Genomic DNA, 16,467 nt, shown 5'->3' with positions numbered 1-16,467 from the left:
CTGTTGCATATTTTTAGTTTGAGTGTTTTAGTTGAGTGTTTAAAATAGATCTCTTTCATGGAAAACATTAATTGAACATCTAATATTTTTGTACTTCTCATTTCAGTGTCATGACACTCTGGTACAATTTGGTGGATTCTTAGCATCCAATTTAAGCACAGAGGATTATATTAAGCGAGTGCCTTCCATTGATGTTCTCTGTAACGAATTTCATACTCCTCATGATGCTGCATTTTTCCTTTCAAGGCCTATGTATGCACACCACATTTCAGTAAGTACAGATGTTCAGTAGATCTCCATTCTAGATATGTAGGCTGTTCTGCTGACGTTTGAAACTGGATTGTTCTCTATCATCATTATATTCTTCTTTTTAATTAAGAATTAATTAATTAAATGTATTAGATTAATTACCCACCACTCTCATAAAACGTCTTATGGAGAGTTATAGAATAAAACCCCACATCAAATAAAAACATACCTTAAAGCAGTGGTCCCCAACCCCCGGTCCCGGGACCGGTCCCGGTCCGCGGCTCCTCCTCGTCCTCCTCCCTGGCTGCTGCCTCGCCACTCTGCTGCTGGCTCACCTTTGGTGCTCTCCAGTGGCCACCATGACTGGGGCTCGCTCTCGGCATGGCACTGCACAGCTGCTGCTAGCAGCGCCCCCCAGCGGACAGTGGAAAGTCAGGGGCGCCGGCGGGATAGCAAGTGGAGCAGGGGCTCAGGCAGCGGTGACGTCCCTCAGCAAAAGACAGTCCTTCAGGTATGCTGGGCCCAGATCCCATATGGTGTTAAAGGTTGTTGCCAAGACCTTAAACTTCATCCAAGATTCAACTGGTAATTAGTGCAGCTGTTGGAACACAGGCCACAAGCCAACTAAGGTCTCTGGGGGTCTGATCCGCTGCCTAAAAAGGCATGCAGATTGAAGCATAAATGGGAATAAAGAGACTGTATTACAAAAATTTGTACATGTTTAGTCAGCTGGTGATTCACCATCTTTTATGCATTTGAAGTCAGATGATTGAATTACTTAGGTCCCATATTAAAATCTGCCTTCCTTGTTCCCATTCTCCTGGTTTTCCACAAACTATGAAAAACTTTTCAGCTTTTCAAAGCTTAGTGAATTTTCTATCATACTGAATCAGGTCAACGTTGATGCAACATTCACAAGAGTTAAGAGACAGTTTGCTTTCAAGAAGTAATAGGAATACAGTGTAATTTTTTTTGGACAGATGTTTTGATAAAGTGGTAGGGACTCTGATTTGTACCATGGGGGTTTAGTGTGTACTATCTATTGCTATAAGCTTGATACTGCTATATAATCCCTGCACTGCTTAATATGTAATGTTAATGCTTGTGCTTAGTTTCATCTTGGTTCAGCTCTGTTTTATTTATTTAGATTTTTATACCACCCATTCCATACAGCCCAGATTTTCAGATTTCTGCAATCCAAACTTCTCTTGTATTGTTTATGAGATGTCCCATTCCTATTGATTTAAATTGTCTTGTACTGTAATTTTCCTTGATTCTCTGTGGGAAAGAAATATATACCAGAATAGTATAGTATTAGCAGGAAGGTGCTTTTTATGTGTGTGTATGTGTAAGTACAAAGTATGATTCATTGTGTGTTTGTCTTTTTTTAATCAGTCAAAATATGATGAACTGAAAAAAGCTGAGAAGGGGAACAAACAGCAGCAAAAAGTTCACAAATATATTACATCATGTGAACTTGTGATGGCTCCTGTTCATGAAGCGGTGATCTCCTTGCACCTTCCCAAAGTTTGGGATGACATTAGTCCACAGTTCTATGCTACGTTCTGGTCACTAACAATGTATGACCTTGCCGTACCTCACAGCAGCTATGAGAGGGAAGTCAACAAACTCAAAGTCCAGATGAAAGCAATTGATGACAACCAGGAAATGGTATGTAATATTTATTCTGAGAGGCTTTCTGTATTTGGTTACCATGAAACGTTATGACCATCCCAGTTCATGACATTTAAAAAAAATGATACAGGGATGTGATTGATTGCGGTATATCTAGAGTAAGTAGCATATTTTGGTACAAGGTCTTTGGTATCTGTCAGTCATACTAACCTCTAAGCATCTTTAATTTCTACAAGAGCAGGAATCAGAAAAAGTATGATACATTTCGAGAGGTCTGATTCTTACAGACCCAGCATGATTGTGGGCTGAATATCAAATTCATATGCAGTGTTCTGCGGTTCTTTTTTTAGCCTCCAAATAAAAAGAAAAAAGAAAAAGAACGTTGTACAGCCCTTCAGGACAAGCTTCTTGAAGAAGAGAAGAAACAGTCTGAGCATATTGAAAGGGTGCTGCAGAGGCTGAAGCTGGAAAAGGATAATTGGCTTCTTGCAAGTAAGTAGAGTAGGACTTTTCCATTGAAAAGCACACACGCACACATTCACTGTAACTAGATTTAATTTACTTTTATTTAGTTATTTTCTATCCAACTTTTCTCACGGAGACACAGGACAGGTTACAATATAGAACAGCAGTGCAGTTAGAAAGCGTAAGATTCCCAATAAGTAATGTGATAGAATTACAATGCCAACAGCAATAAAAAACACCCGCCCTAAGGCATGAAATGACATAAAACAATGGGTCTGAGCTTGGGGAATGGGGGTAGAGTTTTATATATGCTTGTTGTTTGTAGTATTGTATGGTTTTTTCTCCTTTTATGGTTGTATGTATATTGTGAGGACCTTTGGCCAGTGACAGTAAATTTTACTTACATAAAACAATGCAAAAAGCAACTTAAAAACATAGAAAGCAATGCAGTGAAAGAAAGATGATGCAATAGATTACCATCCTATAGCTCTCTTCCCTTTATATAAATGTCCTCCTGAACATTTGAGTTTTCTGTGAAATTATTATAGAAATTACTAGTGGCCAAGCCTGTTGCATTCAGGAATACAATGGGTGCTAAATTAGGGGGGTGAAGTGGAAGAATACTGCGGGTGGCCTACCCCTCTCCCCAGGACCTGGAAAGGCTGCTGTTATGGAACTCACTGGCAGGGGCAGCTCTCACGCGGCAGGGATCTGCAGCCTCCAAGCCTCAGAGGGAACTGGAAGGAGGAACTGGTTGTCAGGGGTGGGGGATGGAAGGTGATTGGCTGGCCGTTGGAGGACGAGGCACTCAGGGTTGAGACAACCGCCAAGGTCTTAAAAGAAATATGAAGTAGAACAGATAATTATTGAAGTGACATAAGTTTTCTGACCCCTCAGGCAGTCCAGTTTACAAAGTGAGAGCCTCAACTTAGAAGTGATGTTTTAGGTCAAATGTGGATGTAACATTGGCTGTCTTTTAATCATGAATGAACTGTAGGAGGTTTTTCCCTTTCTGGAGCCAATTTCTCCCTTCTCATAATTGCTGTTGTTCCCTCTGAACTAAGTTAACCAACTTCTAAATTCTTGTTCATCGTCCGCTTTGTTGCGTAGCCCCACTTTGGGACTGCGCGTGTGCAGGCCTGCTGCAGAGAAGAATTTTCTAGCTCAAGCTCTGAAGGGGCTGCTCACCAACTCAACCGAACATGTGTGGGTTCTCCTATGGGTTTTTCAACCTGACCTTAGAATTGAGCACCCCCTTTCCTTATTTCCCATTTCGCCACCATGATTATTAGATGTGTTTCTAGTGTTCTTCCTGAACAATCTAACAGTTAGGCCTGCTTTCCAACCATAGAATGTTATTTTTGGATATGTTTTTATTAAAGATTTTCATTAATAAAACATAGAGTCCTAGAGTAAAAAGAAAAAAAGGGCGAGAGAAAAAAAGCAAAACAAAATAATGTTGACAGCACAGTTTCCTGCAGAAGAATTAAATCATCATTATTTCCATTTTCTCCTCTAACTTCTTATACATGATTCTTTAATACATTTATATTCTCTTATTAAACTTATTAAACTTAGTTTTTAAAGCCTTCAGTTAGTAAGTCATTTTTATCTCTCACAAAAATTCCCATTGGAAATTCCAGTCTTTTATGAAAATATCTGCTGAGCAAGATAGCCAATTTTGCCATCTTGGCAAGTTCTCTTAGTTTACAGTCCTCTATTGTTGGTATTTGCAGGTCTTTCAATTTCTTAGCGAAAACAATCCTTGCTGCTGTTACCATATATTGAAACGGGATTCTATATGGCTTGTCCACTTCTATTAATTCTAGTTGGAATACCTGTTTTGAACTGGAATTTTACCTTTAAAATAGTCTGTATTCCATTATGTATGTGAACCCAAAATCTTTTAGCCTTGACACAAGACCACCAAAGATGGAAAATGGTACCTGGAATTTCTTTACACTTTCAGCAAGCATTTGCCATTCCCTTATGTATTTTACTTAAACTCGTAGGTGTTAAATATCGTCGGTACATCATCTTGTGCAGGTTTTCTTTCACAGCCATACTATGTGTCAATTTAATCCCTCTTTTCCCATATATTTTCCCATTTCTCTAAATGTATATTATAATCAAAGTTCTGGTGCCATTTGTCCATACATTCTTAACCTGTTCATTTTCCATGTCTACCTAAGTTGTACATTTTTTATGATACTTTCATCGTTAGTACATAGTTCTGTTTCAAAAATATTTTTGTTACCATCAAAACAAAAACCTTTTTGTCCTGCTTATATCTTTCCATTAATTGAGCATAGAACCACTGACAGCTAAACCCTTCATATAATTTTTCCCTTGATTTCATTTAACTACTCTCCTTCTATCAGTTCCAAGGTATCCTGATACGATAGCCACTTACCTTTAAAAGGTACTGTTCTTTTATAGAAAGCTTCAGAGTGGAGTTTTTGTATAAAATATCAGTTTGTATTTATTCCATACCCTTAGAAGGACCTTTGTTACAAAATGATTTTAAAGTCCACATTCATTTTCATTTTGTCCTACCATAAGTACCCCTGTCAACCATATCTGATATCATGTCCTTCCAATTCTAAGAATCTTTGATTTCTCAAAGTTATCCACTTTTTACCCATACTAAGCTACCTGATCCGTAATACAATTTGAAACTAGGTAAAGCCCAATTAGCTTCTTGTAGTAGTAAGGCTAGCCCAATTCTTTCTTTAGCCTCTTGTTGTAGTTTAAATTTAACTCTTGGTTTCTTCCTTTGCCAAATGAAGTTTGATAAGTCCTTTTCCATCGTTTGAAGGAGGTGTCTGTTGTGATAATTGGTATAGTTTGAAAAAGATATAACTATTTAGGTAAAACATTCATCTTATCTTAATAGTCTATATTCTTCCGTAGAGTGCGAGATTTAAATTCCCCCACTTAGATAAATCTTTCTTTACTTCATTCCACAGTTTGTCAGTTATTTTTAACTAGCATTATATTTTGGTTTGTTAATTCTATCCCCAGATATTTCACTTTCTTCTCCATTTAAAGGCTGTTACTTGCATACATTTCTGTGGATCTTGTTGAGTCATATTTTTAATTTAGTTTTTTCTTTATTAATCTTAAAACCTACCACCCCTCCAAAATGAAAACTTCAATTCCATTCAGTGTTTGTTCTAGTATAATCACCAGGTCATCAGCAAATGTTCTTAACTGATATGTTTATTTCCTAGCCTTAACACCTCCTATTCTCTCATCTTGTCTGTTGTTTCTCAACTTCCTATACCAAAATAACTGTCAATGGTGATAATGGACAACCTTGCCTAGTTCCTCTTGGTATCCCACAATTAGTTGTTAATTCTCCATTTATTACTATCTTTGCAGTTTGTTTAGTATCCATTTGAGCATATTGTTATCCATTTGAGCATATGGACACCTCCATTTTTCCCAATATTTTCAATATGAAACTCCATTTAAGGTTGTCAAAAGCCTTTTCAGCATCTAGAAATAACATTGCCACTTGTTTTTCTTTATCTTTACTTAATACTTCAGCATCCCCCAACAAAGACTCTTTTAACCTCCATTTGTATGAACACAGAATGTCCAAATTCAGTTCCTTTACAGAGTGAAATATTTTCCTTCTCTTCTGCGGAGAGTTTAAGCCATCCTAACCATTAGCCCTTATAATAAAAGATAAACAGCCTCCAGAGTGGAAACTATCCGGGTCTGGAATACGGGCCAATCCGGGCGCCCAGTTGAAGCTGGGTGACCCTAGATTGGACCAGCCCCTAAAGGGCCAGCCCCCACCGGCCAGCCATGCCCATGAGGAGCCTGAAGAATCTCCACCCGCCTGCCTGATGCTCCTCACAGTGGCTGCTGTGGTGAGGTGGTGGCAGCCCTGCTGCGATGGCCCCCATAGCACCTCCGAGACAGGCCATGGCCAAGTCCAGCCTTTCGCCTCCTGTGAGGCTCCCTGCCACCAAGGGCTGCACTGCCATGTAGTGCTAGTGTCTATGCCCAGGGCCTATGCATGGGGTCTGCCTGCCACCTGCGGTGAGGGTTGCCGCCATGGAGGGCTGTGCAGTCTCAGTAGCACAGCCGCTACTGGCAACCCCAAGGTGTCAGCACCAGCTCACCCAGTGGCTGCCTTGCAGAACTTTGTGCTACCCACAGTGGTCCTTGCTGCTGTGGAGGCCTACGCTGCCGAGGTGCTGGGGGCGGTGGCGATCCCGTGGAGGTGGCAGGGGCACTGTCTGGGGACTGCCTCCTGCCTCCGCTCAGGCTCACTGTGCCCCATTTCCTGGGACATCACATCAGTTCTTGTCTCTAGAGATCCCAGTTTGTCCTCTGTACTGTAGCCTTGGCCATCTGGTTCAATTTAATGTCCAGACTTTTAATTTCTTTATTATGTTTTGCTGCATCTGTTGAAATTTCTGTTCTAGTGAATGCAGTTTGGCATCTGATTTAGTTAAATGTGTATCCACTCTAGTTAAGCGTATATCTAAGACCCCCAAATTGGCTTCTAATTGCATAAATAATTTCTGCATATTGGTATTCTCTGAGACTGATTTCCTTCTTTCTGTTGATTGAGAGGGCTGGGGTGCAGAGCTTGATTTAGAAAAGATTTCTGAACATCTACCATTGCTCAAAAATTCTTCAGAACAGATAAAGTTAATTCTACAATTGTCCTGTAGATGGTGGTACAAACTAGAATTGGAGGCGTTCCCAGGTTATTTTGAAAGTGGAACTAAGACTAGTTTTATACGTTCTCTTTAAAAATTTATATTTAGAACTCCATAGATTCTCAATGATCTCAGTAGTCTTGTCATCATTTATATAAATAGACATGTCACAATAGCAATTGATGGTGAAGAGATTGAATATGTTCAAGAATTCATTTTGTGAAAGCTGGACGATGAAGAAATCAGATAGGAAGAGAGTTGATTCTTTTGAACTCGGGTGCTTGAGAAGGCTTCTGCAGATTCCATGGACAGTAAAAGTTACAAACATGGAAATACTACAGTACATAAAATTTGATATATCAGTGGAAGCCAAAATCACAAGACTCCGGCTCACTTATTTTGGCCATATCACATGATCAAACTCAGTGGAGAGAGCAATTACTCTAGGACAGGTCAGTGGTAATAGGAAACAGGGCCGACAAAGAACACTGTGGTTAGATATGATCAAAATGGACACTACCTTTATACAGCTAAAAGAATTGTGCAAGATTGGAAGATGTGGAGACCGCTGAGTAATAGGATCGCCAAGAGCTGGACATGTGTGAATGGCTAATATCACATTATCTGCTAAACCAAAAAAGGAACAAAACCCAACCTTAACAGGTAGGAACTCAAAAGTTGAGCTGAACAATAAAAATAATGTAAAACTTGTTAATTATTTATTATAGTGCACAATTAAAAACAGAATAAAAACATCTTAAAAACTATACCGAACTAACAACACATAGGACCAATCTGACGCACATGAGAATACACTCTGAGTACAGAACTTAATGATAGCGAAGGTCCCCACTCAACCATCCGGTACACATTATAGAGAGTGCTATATAGTATATTATTATAATTTTGACCACTGAGGAAGACCAGGAAGGGTCGAAACACGTTTGGTCCTATGTGTTGTTAGTTCGGTATAGTTTTTAAGATGTTTTTATTCTGTTTTTAACTGTGCACTATAATAAATAATTAACAAGTTTTACATTATTTTTATTGTTCAGCTCAACTTTTGAGTTCCTAATATCACATTATCGTCACTGGCATATATCAAGCTGTAATAGGAGCATATCAACTGTGCTTTTGGGAGAGCCTCTCAAAGTATATTGGACTGAGGAACTGAGGGGCCTGGTTGGAATGATTCAGGCTGAAGCTATCAGGACATCTAAGCAGGGTATAAATGCTGGCAGGCACACCATTGAGGCTTCCTCAAGGACTATGGTGTTAACTATACTTTTGTGTGGACACGTCTGCCAATTAAAAGCAGGGCAAAAGTGGAGTCTTTGCCTTTGAGAACACTACTTATCCACTCCTCAGTTGATTTTTTTTTTATTCTGAAAAAATAGGTAGTCAGCACATTACCCTAACACCTTCCCACCCCCACCTTCTCATCAGTACTTCTCCAACCATTTTGGTCATCGCTAGCAAGGTTTTTCCTTATTCTACAGATTTCAGCATTAAACCACTTTGATCTTCCAGTATCCTTCTCTGCAGGAGCATAACACATTCCCTAAGAGAAAGCACCCTCAGCACCCGAGATCAAGCCAATAATCATCCCATAGAAACCAACCACCTTCTAACCTAAAATTCTGGCCCTTTGCTCCAAGCAGCATCTAAGTGCCACTTGATCTGAGCCTTAGGGTAGGGCGGTATATAAATCTATCTAGTAAATATAAATGTAATAAATAAGTTCCCTGTCTATGAATGTGGCTTTTCTAGTAGCTGTAACATCTGCCAGGAGCGTTGGTGAACTGGTGGCACTAAGGATTATCTGAAGATATATCCTTCGAAGGTAGTATTGCATCCCAGTTGGGAGTTTTTACCTAAGATAGTTTCTGAATTTCACCTGACACAGGATATAGAATCATATATATCTTGCTCCCACTGTTATGGCAGAGAAGACTTTACACTCAGTAGATGTTCGGAGAGCCATACTTTATTATGTTGACAGGACTAGGTCATTTAGGGAAACAAAAGTTTGTAAGTTACTGGGCCCTAGGAAAGGTAGGACAGCTTCCTTACAATCCATTGTCCATTGGGTAGTTGCAACCATTCAGACTTCCTTCATGGTGTTGTCATGCCCACTGGACATCCACGCTCACTCTGTCAGGGTATAGGCTACATCAGCAGCTTTTTCCAGGAGAGTTCCCCTGGGCTAGAGAAGAAACATCAGGCACTATGCATTGGACCTGCAAGCGAGATCTGATACTTGCTTTGGGACAGTGGTGCTACACACTCTTTTAGTTGAGGGCTGCAACCGTCCTCAGGTATATGAGCTCACTAATTTCCTATTGTAAGGCTGCATGGCAAGACAGACTATGAAAACAGAGTTGCTTACCTGTAACTTGTTCATTGACATTTTGTGTGCAGACACACATTCCCTCTTCCCTACCCCGCTGCGAGCTCTTTATGTGAAAAAGACAAGAAAAAGAAAAAAAGTGAGGGTCTTCTATGTTGTATCGTATGTGGATCGCGTTGGTGGGAACTGAGGGAAAGGGGTGCTCAGCCTTAAGGTCAACTGACTTGATCAGTGGGAAAACCTGCACATGTGCAGTTGGGTCAGTGAGTACACCCTTCAGAACTTCAGCTAGAAAATTCTTCAATGCAGCAGGCCTGCACATGCACAGTCCCAATGTGTATCGGCACACAAGATGCTGATGAACAACAGTTGGAGGTAAGCAGCTGTTTTTCAAATACTGGCTCAGTAGGATCCCTTATTAACTTTAAGTGCTTTAATGTAAGCAGCATTATATATATTTAAGCTGTAGTTAAAGGTGAGAGGTGAATGTATTCTCTGGAGCAGGTGATTCTGTGGTCTGAAATCTCAAGTGTTGATTCTAGGGCTGCCAGCTTTCTCAGCTTTCCCGGTTCCCTGACAGGTCATTCCTGTTTGCAACCCCCAAGTGGAGCCTGGAATTAGAATTGATCTCCAGAGATCTGTTACCTTGGAGAAAATGTCTACTTTGGAGCTCAGACTTTGTGGTATTATATCCCACCAAGGTCCCTCTTCTCCATAAACCTTGCCCTCCCTATGTACCACCCTCAAAATCTCCAGGTATTTTCCAGTCCAGAGCTGGCAACCCTAGTTGATTCTCATTGTTTATAAGCATCTCGGTGAAGATAGAGAGGATTTCTGTGTCTTTTCTACAGTTACCCATAATACAAAGTATAGCATAAGGCATGATGGTTTCTCATCTAAATTCAGTAATTGCTTGTGAAATTGAGAGTTTTCCTGACTTTTCGGTCTTTGTGTTGAATGCTAAGCTTTGGTGTTGATATCTATTTGCTGCATCTTTGTAAGATTCTTACAGCATCTATGTAATCAATGTTGTTTTATCCCAGTGAGCCTGATCAATAATTTTAATCTATTATGTATATTTTAATGGCTGAAAATTAAATGGACCCCAAACTGTCATACTAGAGACAATAACCTTTAAAATAAAATTAAAAACCCCTGATTTTTACAGAGTCTACAAAAAATGAGACTATAACGAAATTTCTACAGTTATGTATATTTCCTCGCTGCATATTCTCTGCCATTGATGCTGTCTACTGTGCCTGCTTTGTGGAACTGGTGCATCAACAGAAAACACCAAATTTTTCAACACTTCTTTGCTATGATAGAGTAAGTACTTCTGGGTTACGCTGTCCTTTAGTTTATTTTGTTTTGAGCCCTGTAAAGGCAAGGAACGGTAATCCAGCATGTTAGCTATATTTCAAAATTTCATTATCATTAATCCAGTTTTGATAACTTCAGTTTGTCATGTAGTTATTAGGTTAATAACTTCAGTTAATAGCTTTGTTAGGCTAGGTATTTTGGAAGTGATCTGAAAGGAATCCTTTGTGTAAACAAAGGAAATTAATCTTCCTGGATTCCACTGTTAACATCAGGGTATAAAGTTAAAAACTTGATAAGTTAATTTAAAAACTTGAAAAGTTATTATTCAGTATATAGTTATTTGGGAGTTATACAATCACCTTAATTTCAGTAATACCCAGATCACTTGACGTATTGAAGGGAAACCAGATTGAATGGGAGGATTGGGCTTTTGTTTTTAAATACTCAAAATGTTATTGAAACAAAACAATGACATGTTTAAAGTATTTATCCTTGGTACATTCTTATTGTGTGGGTGTCTTGTTCCTTAATTTCTCTTAGGTATTCTCTGATATAATCTATACAGTAGCAAGCTGTACTGAAAATGAAGCTAGTCGTTATGGAAGGTTTCTGTGCTGTATGCTAAAAACTGTAACACGGTGGCATAGCAGTAGAGCCATATATGAAAAGGTATGTAAAGCACTCAGAATGCTTCCCTGAAAGTCTGCCATAGTTAATGTTATTCTACCTAATTTCTTTTTAACAGTTTTTAGTTTCTAGTAAAACAAGTGGAAACTCAAGTAAGACGAATTACATCATAGACATAGGCTTGAATCCATGGACCTGTCACCAGAAGCATTCAGATCACCAACACATGCCCCTGCTCCCAGAAATTTGATTATAGGGATTGTTATATATTTTTATTTTTCCACTTGTGTGCCGCCTTCCCCAGGGGACTCAGTGTGTGGTTTCTGCAGATTGCTCAATAAATGATTCCTTGATTTGATTTGATTTGATTTGAAGCAGGCACGTAAACCAGATCAGTACTCTGCCAGAACTGGCCCCAAGCAATACAGAAACCACATTTATCCCCTTAACCATGCCATCCCCATAGGAATCCGCTTCTCGATCCTATCAAGATCATCCTGTATTCTGACTCTCTTCTGTTGTGTTTGCTACCCTCCCAGTTTAGTATCATCTGCAAATTTATAAGAACCCCCCTTTAATTCCTCATCCAAATCATTTATAACCATCTCTGTCCCTCCCAAAATCGCCAATTATGGGCCTGAAGGGGGAGGAGAGGTGCCCCAGGTGGATATGTACACAGCTATGCTTCCCAACCACATTCTGCATGATCCCACTGCTCAGGGGTTTCACGAAGCCTGAAGAATGTTTCAGGAGTTTCTCAATGATAAAAAAGTTGAGAAAGGCTGCTCTAAGTTCTTTAAAATGTGTAAGTTTATTCTTTATCACCTACTTGAATAAAACAAACTTTTCCCCCCCTCTCCTCTCCTAGGACTGTGGCAACTATCCAGGCTTCCTCACTATATTACGGGCAACTGGTTTTGATGGTGGTAACAAAGCTGATCAATTAGATTATGAAAACTTTCGGCATGTGGTACACAAGTGGCATTATAAATTAACCAAGGTAAGCAAGGGATATTCACAAGCTGTAGTTATGCACTGTTGGTGGACTGCACCTTGACTTACATCTTTCCTTATTCATTGTAGGCTTCCGTACATTGCCTTGAAACGGGTGAATATACACACATCAGAAACATCCTGATTGTGCTGACCAAAATCTTGCCATGGTATCCCAAAGTTGTGAATCTGGGCCAGGCCCTGGAAAAAAGGGTCGATAAAATCCGTCAAGAAGAGAAAGAGAAGAGACCTGACCTCTATGCATTAGCTTTGGGGTAACAAAACCTTCCTTTAAAAAATGGCTAAACAGTTCAAGAAAACACTTCCAAACCACTATGAATGTTTTTAGCCTTTCTTATGACTCTAGGTTGACTTTTCCCCACCTTGGAAGATGGTGCCCCATCTGTCCAGAGTCTGGTATGAGTGTGGTTTCAAGTGTTTGTTTTTGATGACTCACATGGACAACAAACTGAGTCAGGATTTCTCTTCTGTTCTTTCCTGCCGCTCCCCGATTCACTTTGTGCAGGTTTCGATAGCAGAGCATGTTAACAAGCAAGAGAGCCAAGGGCAAGCTAAAGAAATATTAGTTCAGGATTATTAATATAGGGTAGAAATATTTATTAAACTTGTTTACTTTTTTGATTAGTATTTTCTATATACAATCACACCTGTGTTATCTTCGGCATTACGATTTAAATTTTTTTTAATGAAAGCTAATTTCTGTTCTACGTTCTACAAAAACTGTAAAACAGTAATGTGATATTTCTTAATAGTACCAAAGGTTTGCTTGTTTATTCCTTGCAGTACAGGGGGAAAGATATGTTTGATGGCAGAGATGTTGAGGATTAAGGTCTCCTAAGTAAGTGAATTAAAGAACATTATTTGATTCTCCAAAGTCAAATGTCTGGAATTAGCTTGGGTGGGAAAACCATAAGCCACTTGCTGTCAGAAAGAAAATGAATCTTCCAAAGCCTCTGCTCTCTTGTCTTTGGTTTTATCTTAGTTGTAGTTGTTTGTGCCTGTTTAACGCTTTGTGCGACTTTCAGCTATTCTGGACAATTGAAAAGTAGAAAACATTGCATGGTCCCTGAAAATGATTTCCACCACAAGGACCCACCCACCAGGAATGTGGTACCTACAACAGTGCAGAATGGGCCGGGTGGAACTGGGCTGCCTCCGCTGATAGTAAATTCAGCTAAACTGGAAGAAAGCACTGCTGAGGAGTCAGGTATGGTAGTAGTGAAAAATCTCCCCCTCTGGTTCACACTTGCCATTTTGCTCATTCAGTAATCAGTGGCTTAGATGTAATTAAAGGGTGTTGTGGCAAATTTATGGAAGCTCTGTCAATCAATGCTAATAACTCATGTAGGCTAAACAGAACCTCCATGTTCAGAGGCAGTATATCTCTGTATGCCTGTCAGAAGTGCCAGGTTTCTGCCTTATATTTTAGAAAACGTTAGTGGTGTAGGTGTTAGGTATTTGTGGTTCTGTTAATTGCCTGAATTGCCTGTTCTGGTTTTTATCTACCTTTACGCTTTCCCACATTCATCTCCACCTGGCTCCGGAATGCTGCCAAGTGTCCTTGGCATCCATATGATAACAGGAGTGTTTGGTCTTTGAAGATTTCCCATGTTTTACAGGTTCACAGTGGGATTATATGCTAAACCTGTGTTGCTGTGCCTCAGTTCTGACAAGGAATTGTTTAGGTTACCTTGGTGCTTTCAATAAACTCTGATCTTTTGCCCTAAGTCAAATATTTATGTACTGGGCAATCTGCAGAAAGCTCACAATACCCTCTGGGAATGAGCAATGCCAGGTGAAGGCTTTGCCATCTGTACTCTGTTTATAAACCTTCCAGAACTATCTGGTGAGCCATTGTTAGGAAACAGGTTGCTGAACTAGATGGATCACAAACTCTGATTCACTAGGACTGATTTTACAACTTCGAAATTTGTCTGTTGATTCTACCACAATCCCAGTATTTTCAGTGGTAAGAGTCAATTAGATGTAGTAGTTCATGCACACTGGCTGTGCATGCATATATAAACCAACCCTCAGTATTATCACATAGAGCAACATTTGGTATGTGCTACATATGTTGCATTTATTTGAAGATAAAAATTAGGCCTCTCTTTCTTTCCCACCCCAGTAACTACAATATGCGCAAACTTGGTGAAGTACAAGTTGCATTGTAATTTTTCATTATTGCCGATTCGTATTGCTTATTAAAAATAACTGAATTCATGATAATTTAAATAGAATATAATTGGTCAATGTCATTATATGCCACTGAGTAACTCAGGCCAATATCTCTTCACAGATAAATTAAAGGAGAAATCTCAGGGTGCGGTAAAATTAATTAATAAAGCTGCCAATGCAACACCAAAAGTGACTGCAAGTAATGGGAACAATGCTTCTAACAGGTGAGTACGTTGTCTGTCTGTCTTTTTTTAGAATTTAGCTGAAATTAGGAAAAGACCCATTTGTGTGCAGGAGATCAAGAATTCCAGTGTGTTGTCCCGTTCCCCCCCCCCCAAAAAAAAACCCACACACAATTTCTTCCATACCCACTAATGTCTGAGTGGGACTATGTTTTTGTCTGTTTGGACTTAAAAGCCAGCACAAGGACAGCATAATAAGATTGTATTGGGTCAGAGAGGGGAGAGAGAGAGACCTTTAGATGAAGAATTGGTTCTTATATGCCGCTTTTCTCTACCAGGAGTCTCAAATCACCTTCCCTTTCCTCTCCCCACAACAGAAACCCTGTGAGGTGGGCTGGGAGAGCCCTGATATTACTGCTCAGTCAGATCAGCTCTATTAGTGCATTAATGGTATTAAGAACCAGGAAAGCATGTAGATTAAAATGTACAATAGACATATCAATTAACTTAAAACAATGCTAAGAAGAATTCAAAGAGAGCAACAATGCAAGGTCTTCAATTCTTTGGGGGTCAGAGAGGAAGTTTTCAGTCATAGAGGAGGTCTGGAAAATCCACATTGGATCTCTCTGGTCAATCATTCATGGTATCAGGAATTTGTACTAAAATAACACTTGTCTCTCCCACCCAAGCCCATCTAGTGATGCGAGTGTGCACTGAATGAATGGAAAGAATCTTTTAAGGCCATTTTGGGTGTTCATGGGACATCCCTTTTGGGGAATTAGACATATTCATGGAGGATAGTTTCATCATGATTTCTAAAGGGAAACTTCATATCCAAGGGCACTAAACCTATGAATACCAGCGCTAGGAGGCAACATCTGTGGAAGTCATTGATCCCTGTGCCCGGTTCCTTGGCCTTCCAGGGCAACTAGTTGGCCATTGTAAGAAACAGGATGCTGAACTAGATGGACGATTAATTTGATCCCGTAGGACTTTTTTTGTATTCTTATTCTGGATTGCCATAAGAGCTATGGGCCAAAAACTATGGTGCATTTTCCTTTGTTCCTGGTACAGCGCCCATTTGCCAGAAAGGTCAATAATTATTTAAACATCCGTATTTATTGCTATTTCTCTAAAATTTCCCATAGTGTTTAGTGGTAACAGAATTTAAAGCATCATTACATTTGAGACTGGCTTGTTTTGTTTAGTTTTTAATTGGGCAAGTGAAAATCTCTTGATTACTAATATGTAATCCCTCTTAATTCCATGTAGCAAAGTCATTAAAGAAAAAGAAGACAAAGAAAAATGTGGGAAGGAAAAAGACAAGGAGAAAAAAGAGAAGATTCCGGCTGCCACTCCCGAGGCCAAAATACTTGGAAAGGATGGGAAAGAGAAACCTAAGGAAGATCGGGCAAACAAAGAAGACAAATCCAGAGATACCAAGGAGAAGACTCCCAAGTCAGATAAAGAGAAGGAAAAAGCCAAGAGAGAAGAAAAATCTAAGGATGAAAAATCCAAATTAATTGTTACCAACACTGAGGCAAAATCAATGGCAGAAAAGGAAAGAGAGAAGGAACCATCCAGAGAGAGAGATGTAACGAAGGATATGAAATCCAAGGAAAATATTAGAGGAGGAGGAGGAGGAGGAGGCAGCGGAGGAGGAGGAGGAGGAGAGAAGGTGCCTGTTGCTGGGTCCTTGAAGTCACCAGTTCCCCGATCAGAAGCATCAGATTCAGAAAGGGGTAAGTTTACCTTTCTCTTTATT

At 39.6% G+C, this 16,467-nt stretch overlaps 1 protein-coding gene across 6 annotated transcripts in view; it reads left to right on the top strand.

The window, feature by feature from the left end:
- THOC2 (THO complex subunit 2) overlaps positions 1–16,467 on the top strand; it is a 68,466-nt gene that overhangs the window by 38,326 nt on the left and 13,673 nt on the right. For all 6 annotated transcript variants that reach the window (XR_013226164.1, XR_013226163.1, XM_077307662.1 and 3 more), the window contains 10 exons: positions 107–271; positions 1,645–1,920; positions 2,235–2,376; positions 10,550–10,707; positions 11,242–11,370; positions 12,197–12,328; positions 12,412–12,596; positions 13,368–13,549; positions 14,642–14,744; positions 15,975–16,444. Coding sequence is in view for 4 of the 6 variants with exons in the window: in XM_077307662.1 (XP_077163777.1) it covers positions 107–271; positions 1,645–1,920; positions 2,235–2,376; positions 10,550–10,707; positions 11,242–11,370; positions 12,197–12,328; positions 12,412–12,596; positions 13,368–13,549; positions 14,642–14,744; positions 15,975–16,444 (1,942 nt within the window). In the remaining 2 variants the exon portion in view is untranslated. The remainder of the gene's footprint in view (positions 1–106; positions 272–1,644; positions 1,921–2,234; positions 2,377–10,549; positions 10,708–11,241; positions 11,371–12,196; positions 12,329–12,411; positions 12,597–13,367; positions 13,550–14,641; positions 14,745–15,974; positions 16,445–16,467) is intronic.

Source organism: Paroedura picta, chromosome 13, assembly GCF_049243985.1.
Source record: "Paroedura picta isolate Pp20150507F chromosome 13, Ppicta_v3.0, whole genome shotgun sequence".
Classification (NCBI taxonomy): domain Eukaryota; kingdom Metazoa; phylum Chordata; class Lepidosauria; order Squamata; family Gekkonidae; genus Paroedura; species Paroedura picta.
This window is presented reverse-complemented; position numbering and strand designations above follow the sequence as displayed.